The 16657-nt window shown below is 34.7% G+C and overlaps 2 protein-coding genes across 3 annotated transcripts; one reads left to right on the top strand and one right to left on the bottom strand.

The window, feature by feature from the left end:
• Positions 1 to 5340: 5340 nt before the first annotated feature.
• On the bottom strand, positions 5341 to 8866 carry LOC132031079 (1-aminocyclopropane-1-carboxylate oxidase homolog). The gene is made up of 3 exons (XM_059420934.1): positions 8301 to 8866; positions 7253 to 7574; positions 5341 to 5639 (listed from the first exon to the last, which is right to left on the bottom strand). The coding sequence occupies exons 1-3, from the start codon at positions 8840 to 8842 to the stop codon at positions 5385 to 5387; spliced, it is 1119 nt and encodes a 372-aa protein (XP_059276917.1). The 5' UTR covers positions 8843 to 8866; the 3' UTR covers positions 5341 to 5384.
• A 1765-nt stretch (positions 8867 to 10631) lies between these two features.
• LOC132031076 (protein DETOXIFICATION 41) lies at positions 10632 to 16457 on the top strand. 2 transcript variants are annotated; one of them, XM_059420929.1, is made up of 8 exons: positions 10635 to 10975; positions 11710 to 12254; positions 12898 to 12984; positions 13066 to 13122; positions 13390 to 13628; positions 14122 to 14240; positions 14427 to 14513; positions 16173 to 16455. In XM_059420929.1, exons 1-8 carry the CDS (start codon positions 10670 to 10672, stop codon positions 16242 to 16244), a joined length of 1512 nt encoding a protein of 503 aa, XP_059276912.1. In that variant the 5' UTR covers positions 10635 to 10669; the 3' UTR covers positions 16245 to 16455. The 2 variants fall into 2 exon arrangements, with proteins under 2 accessions (XP_059276913.1, XP_059276912.1); XM_059420930.1 differs by lacking the exon at positions 14427 to 14513 and having other exon boundaries at positions 10632 to 10975; positions 16173 to 16457.
• Positions 16458 to 16657: the final 200 nt, after the last annotated feature.

The raw sequence follows: 16657 nt of genomic DNA, 5'->3' as shown, positions 1-16657 counted from the left end.
GCCTTGGAAAATGATTTAAAAATGAGTAATCAATGTGAAGGGTAAAATTAATAATAAGAATAAAAATTTCTTTCTCTCAATATGTTAACATAGACAAGTAAAAGTGAACGGAGGGAGTGACTTTTATCCCTGTTTTCCTTCTTTGACAAACAATAGCAATGCAAATTTGTACCAAAAGTTATATACATTGTACACTTTAACCAACTACTTTTTTATCCCACTTGGATATATCTCATAGTATTGAGTATTTATTCTCTTCTAATGTACATACATATGCACTTCAATTTTAATTTTTCTACACATATTTATTCCCTTCGTGCAATTTTACTTATCCACTTTTGACTTTTCACGTTCTTTAAGAATTAATAAATGAAGTATATATTTTATCATAATATCCATATTTATTGGTGTATGTATAGTCTCAATAGCCTTAGAAAATGATTTGAATATAAGTCACTAATGTGAAGGGTAAAATAAGAAGAAGAAAAATTTCTTTCTCCTGATATGTCAACGTGGACAAGTAAAAGTGAAGGGAGGGAGTGACCTTTATCTCCATTTTCCTTCTTTGTCAATACTTTACTTATTTTACTCTCATTTGCATTCTCTGATTATTGTTTCTTTACATTTATAAAATGTATTACTTTATATTTTCATTTCGGAATTAAAATTTGGTGATTTACGATATAACATATATCTTTGTAATTTTTATTTCTTTGTAACAATTCTTTTTTTTATCTATAATTGTTAATACAAAAAATTATAAAATATTTTTTAATTAATTTAATAAAAATATTTTATTAGTTTTGCTTTTAAAAAAATCAATATATACAACAATGGTTCTTATGTTTGGATTTGAAAAGTTAGTTAATTGAGATGGATATCAACCTATCGGTATAAATGTATGATATTAAAGAATTTAAAAGAAAAGATCTAGCATCAAAATATTAATTTTCCCTCATATTCTTACTAATTTTCTTTTTCACATCGATGAACAACTTTCATTGTCATGACAATGAGAAAAAAGTCCAACTCTTTCCATATCAAAGACTTAGTTTCATCATATGTTATTAAATTTTAAACTCCATTTTCTAATTATAACTAAAGTGATTGTACATAAAATACATTTTATATATGTTGCTATATACAATAACAATTAGAATGTTTTTAAAAGTTACTTCCAAAATACAAACCTTAAAGACTAGCTAATTAAAGTGAATAAACATGTTTGGCCCGTGCATCGCACGGGCATATATTGCTAGTTTAAGAATAGACTTGATTACCTATAAGCTCTTGGGTTCAAAATTTTAGACAGGTGAAATTGAATTTGTTAATACATGGTATAATATTATTACCCAGACCTTATTTTTGAATAAGGCACTTTTGTGAATCCGCGACTTTTGTAGGACAAAAAAAAAAAAAAAGTTGAACCAAACTTACATAAAAAAAAAAAAAAAATATATAGGTTTCACGCACTAATTTAGTGCGTGAAAGGACCAAATTGCAAAAACACAAGTTTGGCCTTTCATGCACGAAATTCGTGCGTGAAGGAAAGCCTTTTGTTTTAACCTATCAAAATCACGTTTTTTTCCATACTTTGGGCAAAGATTAGTCATGTTTCAAAACCTTGAAATATCAATATTTTATATAGAACTTATTATCTTTTTTTTTTTGCGTACAATAATGACGGCTCATTACATCAAGTCCACCTAAACATTTGGATCGTCGTTTTAGGGGTTCTAAAGTGCCCCGAAGTAAGTTTTGTTAGTTTTGAAACCTCGTCATATTATAGGGTTTTGATTTAAGTGTTTTATTATATTTGAATGTACAAATATAAATATTTTATTTAATAATAATTCATCCAATACGAGAGGTTTATACTAATTCAAAAATAATTCATTCCATTAAATTACAATACAAATTCAAAGCGATACAATAATAAATTACAATAACAATACAATCTTCAAGTTCTAGAGGCTCTATTACTTCGAGACGTGCTTGTACCACCACGGCCTTGTTGCCCACATGAACGCTTGTCATGGCTATATTGCATACGTAGAGCACTTGCGAGTAAGTTCTTTCACTAACATCCATTTGATTGGGTCTCGACTCCGTGAGTTAATGCCCAATTTTCGATGTAATCCTTGTTAGCAACCATCGAAAACGGCTCGTTTGGCAATAAGCTTCATTACCAAGTGGGTGGAATTGGTCGAATATGCTCTAAGATAATTGTGGACCTTGTATTCCCCCCCACATAACTTGTTACCGTTTTTCTCATTCTCTCGAAGCATTTGACAAAGATGAGAACACGGAATGGTACGTTTGCCACTTACCACAAGTGCATGTTCTTGTTGCCTCATAAACGTATGCACGTTTCCACCCTTACCATTGTAATAACCCGTCCTAACTTCATACACATGTCGAATTGGGTCATACTTTCGGTCATAGTGACGCTTCACATTTTTTTCTATAATGCTCCATATTTTTAAAGGGCTTTGGCATCATGTCCCGCCTTCGGCTAATATCGCTTCCGCCTACCCTTGTCCTAACCACAAATCGCTCCACAACCTACTTGAAAGTCATTCTCACCTATTGCGGTGACAGTAGTCCCTGAGCGTATTTTAGCAAGCCAGTTCATTGAAAGACTTCCGAGCTGTTTGTTGTGAGCATGCCTCATCTTTTGCCTCCATCAGCATGAAACGTCCATTTTTCAACTTCGAGCTTCATCAACCAAACGTATGCGGGTTCACTCACTGCCATGATCGTATCCATTTTCATACCCATTTTCGTTGTTGATGCTCCATCGCAGCCCCCCACATCAATTTGTTTAGAGTGCCATTGTGAAACTTTGGGAGGCTGCCACCCCGGTAAATTATCCATATTGTGCAATATGCCTTTATGACGATCAGACAAAGACGCATATGCCGGTACGATCCTTAATAACATGAGTTTTTAAATGGATCAAAAAGATCCCCCATGTCGTTGCTCGTTAGCGGCAATTGCAAAAGCAAGAGGGAATATTGACCCATTGGCATCCATTCCTATTGCAATTAGGAGCTTGATGTCATAGGCACCATATACATGCGTATCATCTATGGATATCACTGGTCGGCGGTGAGCAAAACCATCAATGCATGGTTTGAATGTCCAAAATACGAAGTTGAAGATTTTATCCTCTATAAGCCGCCACTTTACAACAGTACTATGATTAAAATGTTGTAGAGCCGCCATATACCTTGGCAGCGATTGAAAAGAGGTATGCCAATTTTCAAAGACCATCTCAAAAGCGCGTCTACGCCCGAGAAATCCCTTTCTGTTGCTTATAGTTTTACCATATACGGTTTGAACGTTTCGAATACAATCTTTGATGGGGAACTCCGCACAAGTTTAAACAAACAACATTTAGTTATGATCTTTCAATTGATATAAGACATATAATGTACTTTTGGTAGATAAGTTACCTTGGCGTTTCGGCAATGTCTTTAAGTAACAATTGAGCAATTATGTTTGTATCTAAATTATAATGATCTCGCTCGATTTTCTTTCATATCATAAGTGTGTCTTTCGCAAAATTTTGTGATAGCCCACATACCATCAAAGCAACAATTCCCGAAGCAACCACTCACAAATTTTAATACCGTTTTCTACAAACTAGCCTCCATATCTTTGTGTTTGACTGATCAACCTTAAACTCCCTCATGTCCTTAAAATAATAAATTTTGACAGCCCGTTGCAACGCCTTTTTGGATGCGAACAACATTCCCTTTGCAAGGTAGCATCGATCTCTATTGAGATCCTTTGGTTCAATCCAGGTTTTTAGGCGACTATCATCATCTTCTCTTGTGAAGTCAAATGCATTATCACTACCCTGCAGGCTGTCAAGATAAGGGATATTGTTAGAATGCCACTGAATTGGGCTTTCAAAAGTTGGGTGTTCAGCCATTGGTGATGGTACGTGGTGGTGCATTGGTTCTTGTTGGTTTTGGCTTTGAGGAATATTGTTAGTCATACCAACTTGAACGTCATCATCATCTTCATCATCGGTTACCTCTGCATTATTAGCTATTTCATCGTCATCACTTGATGATGACTCATAATAATTTGGAAAATCTTCATTATCAAGTGCATTCATCCTCCTACACGAAAAGTAATATATTTTAAATATATATATATCATATATATATATATATATATATATATACGTATAATTTAATATCAAGGTGATGAACTTACCGTTGTTCATAAGCATTGTCATGGTGTGGAGAATGATCAACTCCACCTAACCGAGAGGATTGACCAACATCCATATTTGGTACCAGCGAGTTTTGAGAATAATTCCTATAAAGATTTGAAAGCGGTTATTTACCAATTCATACAACAAACACGTGCTACTACACATAATAATAATATGAAAAATTCATATTTACCAATTTTATTGTAAGCTTTATTAAATTGTCAAGTTTAGATTTTCCAACGCATTTGACCACTCAAAATGTTTCCATAAGAACTAAAGTCCCCATAAATGTTACCATGAATAAGGCTGACTTGAGGGACTTTTTCTCGGGGTATCTTTTCAACATACATCTCAAGAACATTAATGGATACTAAATCACGATATTCTTCCAGCGATCCCAAATAATCACTCAAAGATTCATCATCATTGATATTTTGCATACCATAACGCACTACACCGTTTGATATTATTTGTGGATATCTGCCAGTTAGTGAGATTCCAAACTCAGTGGGTGTAGTTTTCATTCTTTTGTGCATGTAACTGACTAGTGTTTCATAATTTAAAGTTGTTGGAAATTTAACATGGACTTTTGGTTTGATACTATAACGAACGGAGTAATTGTCCTCAATGATATCTCCATCCCAAAATAGTGAAACCCTAACAGTTGAAGCATTTTGAGACATTTTATCTATGAAGTTTGATTTTTTTTTTAAATGACTTGTAAGACTTAGACTAATGAAATTGATGAGTTTTTCACTCGTCAAGCCTTCATGTTAAATAGATTCCTGAAATTGTCATGTGTGGTGTGTTGTCAAATCAACACTTACATTGCACATTAAAATGGTGCGCAATACAAGTCGTATTAAAACGGTCAAATAATGCAGCAACGTATTGTCAAATCAAGCCTTTATGTGTCATAGATTCCTGAAATTGTCATGCGTGGTGTGTTATCAAATCAACACTTACATTGCGCATTAAAATATGGGGATTGCATAGCCAATTAGCTGAGCTACTAAATCCCATTGGATTAATAGCGGGTAGGGAAAGGAAATTACAATATGGGGATTTGAACCCTCACCAACAAGCGCTGAGGAGCCGTCGAACAATCAACCGAGCTACTAAATCCCTACTTATTTCAACTCCAGATCTAAGTTCAGATTATTTTGTAGTGAGACAAATTAGAATTGCCATCAAGTCCTTTTTTGTTGGAGTATTCAAAGAAGTCCTTCATTGTAGTTGCTCTATACTTTGGAGGATTGTCTTTTGATAATAACTCCTCAATTGGTCCATAAATCCTTGAAGATGTGAATGGGCCTGTGCTGAAGAAGCTTGCTACTGATATTCTTGGACCAATTTTATTTGCCAATACTCTGTGCTCTATGCTTTTGTACTTATCATTTGATATAAGCTGAAAAATAAAAAAATCGAATAAAACTTCAAGTTGATAGTTACTTGTTAAAACTCATTAAAGGAGATTTATATTAATTCTATGAATTTATCGATGATCATTCAACTTTTAGTTTATTGCATCAAATTGCAATGGAGAAATAACTCAACTAAAGTTATATATGTCACAAAACATTTATAAACGTTAAAAATAATGCTAAATTAAATCTCAAAAAATACAAGTAGGTTGTCACTTGTATAAATTTGTTACATAAGTATAGCTAGGCCAATAATTCACCTTACATAACCCACGTGACACCACTTTTAAAAAATAAAAACAAAACCCATTTTCCAATCCCATCATGTGGGCACCTCATGTTTATATATTTTAAGGGATCGTTTGGTAGGAGGATAAATTATCCCATGTAAATGGGATTGGGTGGGATAAGATGGGATTACTAATCCCATCTTATCCCACCTTTTATCCCATCTACATGGGATTGGATGGGATATTAAAAAGTTATCCCACCAACCAAACATAGCATTAATTCCAATCCCATTTGATTAATAATCCAAAATGATCCTATCCCTCCTACAAAACGCCCCGTAAGTGAGTCAAAAATGATTTTTTGTAGTGGTGCTACACGAATATATATCATGTAAGATAGCGGCAGCATACTTGTGTTTCTGGGATTTTGTCTCTGTCTTCTTTATTTTATATGATGATTTATAAGCATCACTGAGTTATTTTTCCGTTTAAGAAAATTAAATTAGTATTATAATAATGACGTAATAAATTGAAAATCAAATAAAAACCCATGAAACAAAGGGCAGCCGGATGTATGTGGATGTGGCATTTCATATTCACGCGGGGGTGAGGAAAGGGACCACCCTTTTGAAAACCAAGCGATAACTCATTAATCAAGTTCAAAACCTGTATTTTTGTTAATAAAATTACTATATTTAATATGTATAAATAATGTCTCCCAGAAAACCAATAATAAAAAATGATTGTAATTCAAAACTCATAAACTGAAAGTTTTGGCTCCGCCTTTGGCCTAAAGGGGTGTAATATAAGATACGTTGATCTGACACTCAAAAATTGTTGACCATTCGTGTGGGATCCTCAAAAAATGCACTACTTTTGGAGGATCCGACACATACCTAATAACATTTTTTAAAAGTATGAGCAACATAGGATCTAAGCGACTTATCCACACATCAATGCCCGATTTTACAATTCCATGCCCGCGATCTATGGTGGACAATTAGCTAGATTGCAGGGTCTTTGTCAGATGTTTTTATTTATGAGCTTCGAAATTTGGCGAAGGATGTGCAAATTTTCTTCTCACTTGTGTCATGGGTATGCAAAATTAAATATATACTCATAATAACTAATATTTAACCTATGTACGCCGTGTAATTTTTCGGCAAAGTGTGTGCGTGAGCCGACCACCCTTTGCCTAAGGTGGCTTATTATGGCTTGTAGCGAAACCGATTGCCAAAGAGGGGAAATCGGCCAAGTCATACAAATAATTTTATCATTCTTTCTAAGATTCCGATTCTACCAACACTCATAAATTTGTCCAATGCCAGATCAATAAGGTTATGAAGTAAAGAATAAAAAAGACTTGCCTGAAGAATGTCTCCAATGTTGATAACTAAAGCTCCATGAGTAGGAGGAACATCGACCCATTGATTCTCATGAAAAACTTGAAGTCCACCAATATCATCTTGCAAGAGCACTGTGAAAAAATCATTATCAGCATGTCTACTTGTGCCAATTGCAAGTTCTGGTTGTGGGCATGAAGGGTAGTAATTGCACAAAATGCCTAGTCCCTCAGCACAGCCCATTTCTTTGAGATGGTTAGGTTTGAGACCAAGACCCTCTGATAATAATTCAAGCAATGTGTATCCCAATTTCATCACATGATCTGAGTATTCAATTGTAATTTCCCTGCAAGGATGCAAAAGTTTGATAAATTAAAGGGACTTAAGTTATATACACTAATAGGAATATGACACTAGCAGTTGTAACACGTTACATTCTATTATATAGTTATCATGCTGTTGTAATTTTATCTAATAGCCAAAAATCAATACACTAACTGGTGCACATGGTTAAAGCGAACACTAACTATGAATAGATGATTCAATCCTCGAACATTTATTATAGACAAGAGCGAAGGCTCGACTTATCAATATCATAAGAGAAGCATCATTTTTGTAGTAATGTATCATGCTGCTCCTTGTTATATGACTAATTTGTATATTATTTTAATGTTTATTAACGAAAAACATGAAGTAATGATTGAAAAGTCAGCTTGATAGTGAAAATTGTCCGAGAAAAATAAAAGTCTCACATAAAGTGAAATACATTGTATAATTTTCAAAAAAAGAAGAAGATATATTATGAAGAAAATAGCCTGAGAAAATGTGTCACGTAAAGTGAAACAGATGAAGCAGTTTTCAGAAAAGGATATATTATTAACTTATATACAATAGTGACATTGTGAAAAAAGATTTACGCTGGTGTCTTGTAACATGTAACAGCACCTTAATTTTCAAGTTATTAACCTCACTTATAATGGTCAGTCACATATAATTCTCTTTTAGATTATGCAATAGTGTAAAAATTCGTTTATATTGTAAGTATATAGAAGTTGAACTCATTAAAAAATACCTGCAAGTCTCAGGTAATTCCTCAGGCATAGCAGGATTAGGAGCCATAACAGAATAAAGCGAGTCTCTCCAATTTGCTGCAAGAGCTTTATGACTAAACAGATCAAAATTGCAATTGTACATCACCTTCCTCGCAACATCTCGACTGTAGTATGGCTTCTTGATATCGACACCTTGCTCGTGAAAACGTCGTGCCCCACGCAACATTTCGTTGAGGACTGACACTGGAACACCATGATTGATCACTTGGAAGAAACCCCATGTCTCTGATGCTTCTTGAATTTGTTTGACTATTTCTTTGTGGTTGATTGGATTTTTGTTGATGTTGTGGAGGTCTATTAATGGGAAAGTGAAATGTGTTTTATTGGGATTTATTGAGGTTAAGGCTTCCGGATGGATGAATATTTGAGGTACTTTTGTAATTCCAGCATCAATAAGACCTTTGACTCCAGCTTTTGTGTCATCAAAGGCTTTTAGTTCACTCTGTTTGTCATAGTCTTTTTGGAAAGAAGCATGATTTTGTTGTGTATTGGGGGCAGCCATCTGTTTTGTTGGAGGTACAACTAATTAGTTGGTAGAATGGTTGAAATCAAATAAGATAAGGTCGGCTATAAGATGGTTGGAATCCCTTTACCCTTAGTTAGAGGTTAGAATTTGAATTTTAAATGTGAGATCTTGAATCCGAGTTTCCGGAACAAATTAACCTTTTGGATAAGGAGAGCACAAAAATATTTCACTTAATTATGCTGCCCAAAAATGTAATAGAAGACTGAGAAATACAAATTTTGATTAGGAGGAGGAGGAGAAAGAAAGGTGATTTGGAACTTGATTCACTATCAGCTAGCATATTATAGTGACCATAGAGGTAGTTTTACTTGGAGAACAAGAAGGGCCCTTTTAAAAAATTTGTAAGCGCATACGAGGGAACATGGAGTTGGTGGTACTTGGGCACCAAGTATGGTCCTCGTCAAAAGTTCATACATTGTTTTAAGGCCTTTTTTAATAATATATGGTTGAAATTAATAAGCATATCATTTTTTAGTCCTGTTCACGTTTTGCCATGACTTTGTCTACATGAAGACAAAAGATTGGAACTAGTAGGAAAATAGTTTAGCTTATTCCTTGTTAATATTGAAGAATCTTTTTGCTTCTTTCATGTTAATGATATGATTCATATGCTAGTTAATCATATCATTAACATGAACAACAATGTGTTGTTGTTCATGTTAATGATATGATTAACTAGCATATGAAGAGGCAACCAATCAAAGCATGTCTGGAAGCACAGGATAACGCTATGAGTATTTGCTATTGGATCATTTATAATATTACCGTACGTTTGTACCTTCTTTATTTATTGCGAGCTGGTTATTTGTCAGCTATAAGAGATAAACTACATGAGAAAGAATTATCCCTCTGTTTCATTTTATATGGTGGAATTTGATTGGCCGCTGAATTTGAATAATAATAAAAAAGTGGTTTTTGCACATGTCAAAAGTATCATAATACTTATGTTTTGGTCTTACACATGTCATGACATCTTTATATAGCTACAAAAATAATGTTATTAAGGGTAAAACGAAATGCTTAAAATTAAGGAATTTTCAAAAATAAAAATGTATCTTTCGATTGAGATTACAGTTAAAAAAAAAAGTCATATAAAATGAACAATTTTTCGGTGAAGAGTAACAAGCTAAGGGCCATCTTTGGAGATTTTTTCAGAACCATAGATTCATGTAAATGGTTGCCCTTTAATCAAGGGACTGTTTGCTAAATGACTAAACACTTGAAAGAACTTTAGTTAGTAAAAAGGCTTGGGCAAATCCAGAGTGTAAGCTATGTGTTTGGCCGAACTCAGTTGCTTTGGCTTATATCGTGTTAAGAAATTCACTCAATAAGTACAAATATTAAATTTCAAATCCATTTATTAGCACTTGAAATTGTTGTTTCAGAATTGCCAAACCCATAAAGGTAAAATGGTGAATCTGTTCCAAAGCAATTCCTTCTGCTACCTAACTTTTTCACCACTCATGGTAATCAAGATTATCCATACCTAAGCTTCCAACTGACTCTATAAATATACGATCCATACCTAAGCTTCCAACTGACTCTATAAATATACGTATACACTTAGTTCTATCTACCTTTTTTCTACATCTACCTTTTTTCATAGTAGAAAAGAAGGAAAAAAGCAAGATAAAAGGTGAAATACTAGTCTATACATTAGTCTAAACCAGGACTGGTAGTTGTACCTGTTCTGTTCACCTCAGTGAATCTTGTACAAATATATTTACATCTACTCACATACTGTTCCTTTCAATGCATATAAGGTTGCATTGTTGAAAGAAAAAGACAGTGAGAACAGGAACAATGGAGGACCAACATCCATTGCTCCCTAGTATACTTCATTCAACACCTAATTTATCAGACATGTCATCGGACGAAATCGAAGAGTTCTTGGAACACAAGAATGTGACTTTCAAAGGGTATCTCAAGTTGTTTACATGGGAATCAAGACTACTTTGGCTTCTGTCAGGGGCTGTTATTGTAGTGTTGATATTTAACTACATGCTTGGCTTTGTTACACTTATGTTTGTTGGACATTTAGGTTCATTGGAGTTAGCTGGTGCTTCCATTGCTAGTGTGGGAATTCAAGGCCTTGCTTATGGTGTCATGGTATGAATTTAAGTTATATATAGTGTAAAAATAAAATAAAATTAAACTACCTGTGTAGTAGTCTAACATGTGATAAGATGCAGGTTAGTTACGATTTTTACCAGTTCACCAATTAATACTTATTGTATGGATTTACTTATAATTACCCTATAAGTGATCTGATTGTGTAATATAAATTTACACATCAGTAAAAATAAGGGGCAGCCTGCATTCATTCAGGGTCTAGAGAAAGGTCGCATCTTAAGGGGGTGTGATATTTTAACTGTTAGTGATAGAACTTTAATTCATAAAACGTTATAAAGATTGTTTGATATAAATATCAATGATGCACTCGTTTCAAATCCTGGATTCACCTGTAACATAACACTTGACTTGCACTTGTTGTTTCAAATCTTGGATTCGCCTGTATCATATATCTATGCGTGTAGTACGCTAACATGTGATAGCTGCATTTAGTGTGATAGCTGCATTTAGTTACGATTTTTACTAGTTTACCAGCAACTCAAAATTACCTTATAAGTGATCTGATTGTGTAAATATGTTTTACATCGTTAGTGATAGAACTTAAACTCATAAAGAAGTTATAAAGATTGTAGAGTTTCATATAAGTATCAATGATGCACTCGTCGTTTTAAATCATGGATTCGCCTGTGTCATATCACTTTTAAACTCTGCAAATATTGGTAGGTTTTGCTTACTTGACTTAAAGAGTTCTGTTTCTCCTTTGACAAAAGTTGGGCATGGCAAGTGCTGTTGAGACAGTTTGTGGCCAAGCATATGGAGCAAAAAGATATGCAGTTATGGGAGTGATATGCCAAAGAGCAATTATACTTCACCTTGGAGCAGCTTTAGTCCTCTCATTCCCTTACTGGTTCTCTGGGCCATTGGTTAAAGCAATAGGCCAATCAGAGACCATATCTGAGCAAGGCGAGTTATTCGCCCGGGGATTGATCCTTCAGCTCTATGCATTTGCTATTAGTTGTCCAATGCAGAGGTTTCTGCAGGCACAGAACATTGTCAATCCTTTGGCTTATATAGCGGTTTCCGTATTCCTTGTGCATGTTCTGATAACTTGGCTTGTGGTTGAGGTCTTGGAATATGGTCTATTCGGAGCTGCCCTCGCGCAGAGCTTCTCGTGGTGGCTTTTGGTCATCGCGCAAGGTCTTTATGTCGTTATTAGTCCTTCGTGCAAAGAAACTTGGACTGGTTTCTCTATGAATGCTTTCAATAGCATTTGGCCTTACTTCAAGCTAACTGTTGCCTCTGCTGTCATGTTATGGTTAGTTGATATCTTCCAAAACTCCATTCTCAATCAAGTGGGCCGGGTCAACCAACAACCCAGCCCATTTACCCATTAAAGTCGACCCCTTAACCAGCCCGGCCCACCTCATGTGATAACCAATCCTGTCTCTTTAAATAAAGAGGCCTGGACTGGCTTCACATATGCCACGTAGTGAGCACGGATCGGGCCTGCTTAGTGATCCATGGAAAACCCAGGGGCCCGGCCCAGTTAACTAATTTTTTTTTTTTTTTTCAACAGTCACCAGCCACTATCAACAAATATGCCCACAAACATAAACTTGCATTTGCCAAAATACCCTTCCCTCTCCCTCTCTACTAGACCTATCAACTGGGTAGGGTCGATCCACATTCCGGCCCATTTTAACCCATTTTTGTCATACCCCTTAATTGGCCCGAGGCACCTCATGCATTAACCTACCCAATCCCTTTAAAGGGGCCTGGGCTGGTTTTGCATATGTGACATGTGAAGTGGACCGGGCCGAGGACCTAGCACACGGCCTGGCCTGGTTAACTAAAAATATCCCAACTATCAGCAGCCACTATCAACAAATATGCCCACAATATACACTTGCTTTTTGCAAAATTTATGTAATAAATTTCAATTCTTTTTTTGAATGTAGCTTGGAGATATGGTACTTCCAAGGCCTGGTGCTTGTATCAGGGCTACTTCCCAATGCTACAATCTCACTAGACTCAATTTCTATTTGGTAAAGAAAGAAAAAACTTCCTTTCATGTTCTGTCTTCAAATGACTTGTTCAGATGCTCACAAACTTTTTAGTGGCAACAGCATGAATTACTGGAACTGGGATTTGCAATGTATGTTGGGATTAGCAGCTGCAGCCAGGTATTTATACATCAGAGCGTCTACATTCTTGATAAATGATTAAAAATAGCTGGGAGGATGTATCATATCCATGTATAATATGTGTATAACCGTATATAGTCTATGTATACTGGCTAGGAAAAATAAACAGTGAATCTGGCAGACTACTTGTGGAAAGATCCCATAATAATTTGCCAGTTACGTTACACCTGAGGAATCAGTTCATTTGGGAGCTAGCAGAGATTATCATATCAATATTAACGTATCGATTAATTAACATACTTGCAGTGTTCGAGTTAGTAACGAGCTTGGAGCAGGACATCCGAGGGTCGCCAAGTTTTCAGTGGTTGTAGTGAACATGACCAGTATCATGTTCAGTACAATTCTCTGCATTATTGTGCTGATATTCAGAGTTGGATTAAGCAAACTCTTTACAAGTGACTCTCAAGTCATTGAAGCTGTCTCTCATTTGACTCCATTACTTGCCATTTCTGTTTGGTTGAATGGCATTCAGCCTATTCTCTCAGGTAAACAACCCCTAGCATGCTTGCTCTTTGTAGGACTAAGTTATTAAAGAGTTTAAGTTCTAAGCACTGGCAGTGGAAAAATATTTAGACAATCAGATCACTTAAAAGACAGTTATGGATAACCTTTATAATTACAGTCAAACCTTTCTATAACTGCAGCGTTTGTCCGGATATTTTTTTGGCTGCTATAGTAAAATGTTGTTACGGAGAACATATAATATAACATAGCATGAAAATCAGTTCCAAAAAAAACTTGGCCGTGATGGTGAAATGTTATTAGAGAGAATGACTGTTATAGAGAAGTAACGATTGTATAGTGATTGATAACTTGAAAAAAATAGTGAGTTAACTTCTATAACATCTTAGACTATTCTGATAGTGCAAGAAATATTTATACTGTAAGTGTATATATCTTAAATCTTTTATCAAATTCTAAAGTTGTCTTGACTCTAATAACTAGCAATCGACATTTACAATTTCTCGCAAATCTTAGGTGTGGCTGTTGGCAGTGGATGGCAAGCAGTGGTAGCATATGTCAATCTAGCTACTTATTATTTTATTGGCCTCCCAATTGGATGTATTCTTGGCTTCAAAACAAGTTTGCAAGCAGCAGTAAGTTTTTTCTTTCTCATTCCTCTTAACAAAATTGGATAACCAGACGTCTAAGTTGACCCGAACACCACAATTATCAACCAATAAAAATAAAATATAAGAAAAACAGATCATTCCATTTCCCCCTCCTCCTTTGGATTTTTGTCTCGACACATATAAAATGAGTATGTTTTTTGGTTTTTCCAGGGAATATGGTGGGGGATGATTGTTGGAGTTATCCTACAAACATGCACCTTGTTTATTTTAACTGCCAGAACAAACTGGAATACTGAGGTAACTTATTAGCTGCTCCATTTTTATTACTTCACACTAGAACACTAGACATTGACATTAGCTAATGATTTTAGGTTTATAAGTCTTAAAGTTTTATTCAAGCACAGAGGCGGACCTAGAGCTGGTTCAATGAGTTCAACTTAACGGACTGACTGCTTTCACCTCAATCCACAAGTACATATGCTAAAAATTTACGTGTGTGTATAGTGTGTACACACGCGCACACATGCGCTGATAGATATACATATATATACTTATTTTGACCCCACGGACAATGAAACCACTGACTATAAATTTAAGATTCACATCTACTTAAGTGGGCATATGCTTCAGTTGATTCTTCTCCAAACGGAAAGTTTTGGGAATATTTCACTGTTCCTGATTCGTATAAAACAAACCATAACGAAATAAAGTTGGGTCAGGGAAGAAAATGACTTTCACGTTTTATGGTCTGAATTTAGCGGGATCCCAAATGTAGACAACGACCAAGGACTAGGAAATAAGGCAGAGGCAGATCAATTTTTTTTTTTTTTAATGGTTTCCAAGTTAGAGAGCTTGAAATTTATATACTCGTGCTTTTCAACCCCGATTTTCTCGTTACTACTTCGGGTTTTTTTTTTCCGGACAATAACAATACATATAACTTTTACTTCAAATATTCATAGTAAGATACAACTATATAATTAAGGTGTTTCTATGGAAATTAAAATGTCATTGTATTAAAATATTCAACAAAACTAGTCAAAATAAATATTGAAAGAAAATGACCATAATCTAAAAATACTAAGTCATGCTAAAATAAGCAAGTATAATTACATGACAAAGAAAAAAACTCAGGGACCCTTTCATAATTATGAAAACGATTCCAACATTATATCAGTTTGAACTATTAGGCTGTCTTTTTAGTTGAACTTTATTTGAGTTACAACTATCCATGATATTGACATTCAAAATTTTAATGTCTGGAAGACAATACGATGATAAAAAAAACTACGAAAAAATAAAAAAGTATTTATAAATTCCATTACAAATAAATATTTTTATGTATAAAATATTTTAAAAAAATTGAATACATGTAATATCGGGTTGGTTTGGTTCGGTTTGACTTTTTTTTTGTTAAAACCAAACCAAACCAATTATGAGTGTTTTTTTCTCAACATCTCAAACCAAGTCAAACCAAACCACTTAGTAGAGTTTTTTTCTTTTTATCATTTGGTGCGGTTTGTCGGTTTACTTTGTACACCCCTAACTACTACAATAACAATTTCACAGTGTTAATTTTTTTCAAATACATATAGTTTGGACAAAAAAATTATTAAAATTAAAAACGAATCAAAGTAGACCCACCCCTAAGATCAGGGACCCTTTCATAGATTCGATTCAATACCAGTTTGAACTATAGGCTGTAGCTTCTGGGATGCAGTCTAATACGATGTTGAGTCCCACATCGGTATAGACTCAGAGGCAGCCCATCTGTCTTCACTAGTAGGTTAGAACCATATATTTGTAATTTTAATCTCTTTATATGGTCTTGGCAATCCTTATCATATAAGTCAATTTTTTAAGGTTGAATTAAGACCAAGATCCATTTTTTTAGTATGCTAATCAAGTGGAAATACATGTCACTTACTACTAAAAGCTCTCAACTGGATATTGCAGGTTGCAAAAGCTGCTGATCGCTTGAACGAAGCTGGAAATCGAGAGAGTGAAGATCTCGCAGACAGCCCTTGAAAAGAGTCTGCTCCATATTCTTTTAAGACCATTTTTGTGTTTGTTTTCACATGAAAACGGATAAATATCCATCCCACTGAACTTGTGAAAAAATTCTTCAAGCCCCAGCTTCCATCAAAAAGATCATGGCACCAGCAAGAACTTGTATTGCCAAGATTCCAATAACTAACAAGTGAGTTCTATCAGAGATCAATTCACAACAACTTCTTTGCATCTCCTTCTCATCTTATTTGGTGAATGGCTTATATTCATGATCAAATAATTTTTGCCTCAAGTGTATGTATCACCTTAACTGGCTCAAGAATGCTAAGCTATTTTTTTTTAAAAAAAAAAACAAAACAAAACAAATTCTTTAAAAGGCAAAAGAATAGTAAGTATTCCTAGTATTTGATAGTTCAAAGGTCGCCAAATGA

This window comes from Lycium ferocissimum, chromosome 9 (assembly GCF_029784015.1).
Source record: "Lycium ferocissimum isolate CSIRO_LF1 chromosome 9, AGI_CSIRO_Lferr_CH_V1, whole genome shotgun sequence".
Taxonomy (NCBI): domain Eukaryota; kingdom Viridiplantae; phylum Streptophyta; class Magnoliopsida; order Solanales; family Solanaceae; genus Lycium; species Lycium ferocissimum.
Note: the sequence above shows the minus strand (reverse complement) of the source record. Positions and strands in the feature narration are given on the sequence as shown.

Coding starts and splice junctions, on each gene's coding strand:
- LOC132031076 (XM_059420929.1), top strand. CDS start 10,670: ATGGAGGACCAACATCCATTGCTCCCTAGTATACTTCATTCAACACCT. Junction 13,629..14,121: donor CATTCAGCCTATTCTCTCAG/GTAAACAACCCC, acceptor CGCAAATCTTAG/GTGTGGCTGTTGGCAGTGGA. Junction 14,241..14,426: donor AAACAAGTTTGCAAGCAGCA/GTAAGTTTTTTC, acceptor TGGTTTTTCCAG/GGAATATGGTGGGGGATGAT.
- LOC132031079 (XM_059420934.1), bottom strand. CDS start 8,842: ATGGCTGCCCCCAATACACAACAAAATCATGCTTCTTTCCAAAAAGAC. Junction 7,575..8,300: donor GAATTACCTGAGACTTGCAG/GTATTTTTTAAT, acceptor GCATCCTTGCAG/GGAAATTACAATTGAATACT. Junction 5,640..7,252: donor ACATTGGAGACATTCTTCAG/GCAAGTCTTTTT, acceptor TTTATTTTTCAG/CTTATATCAAATGATAAGTA.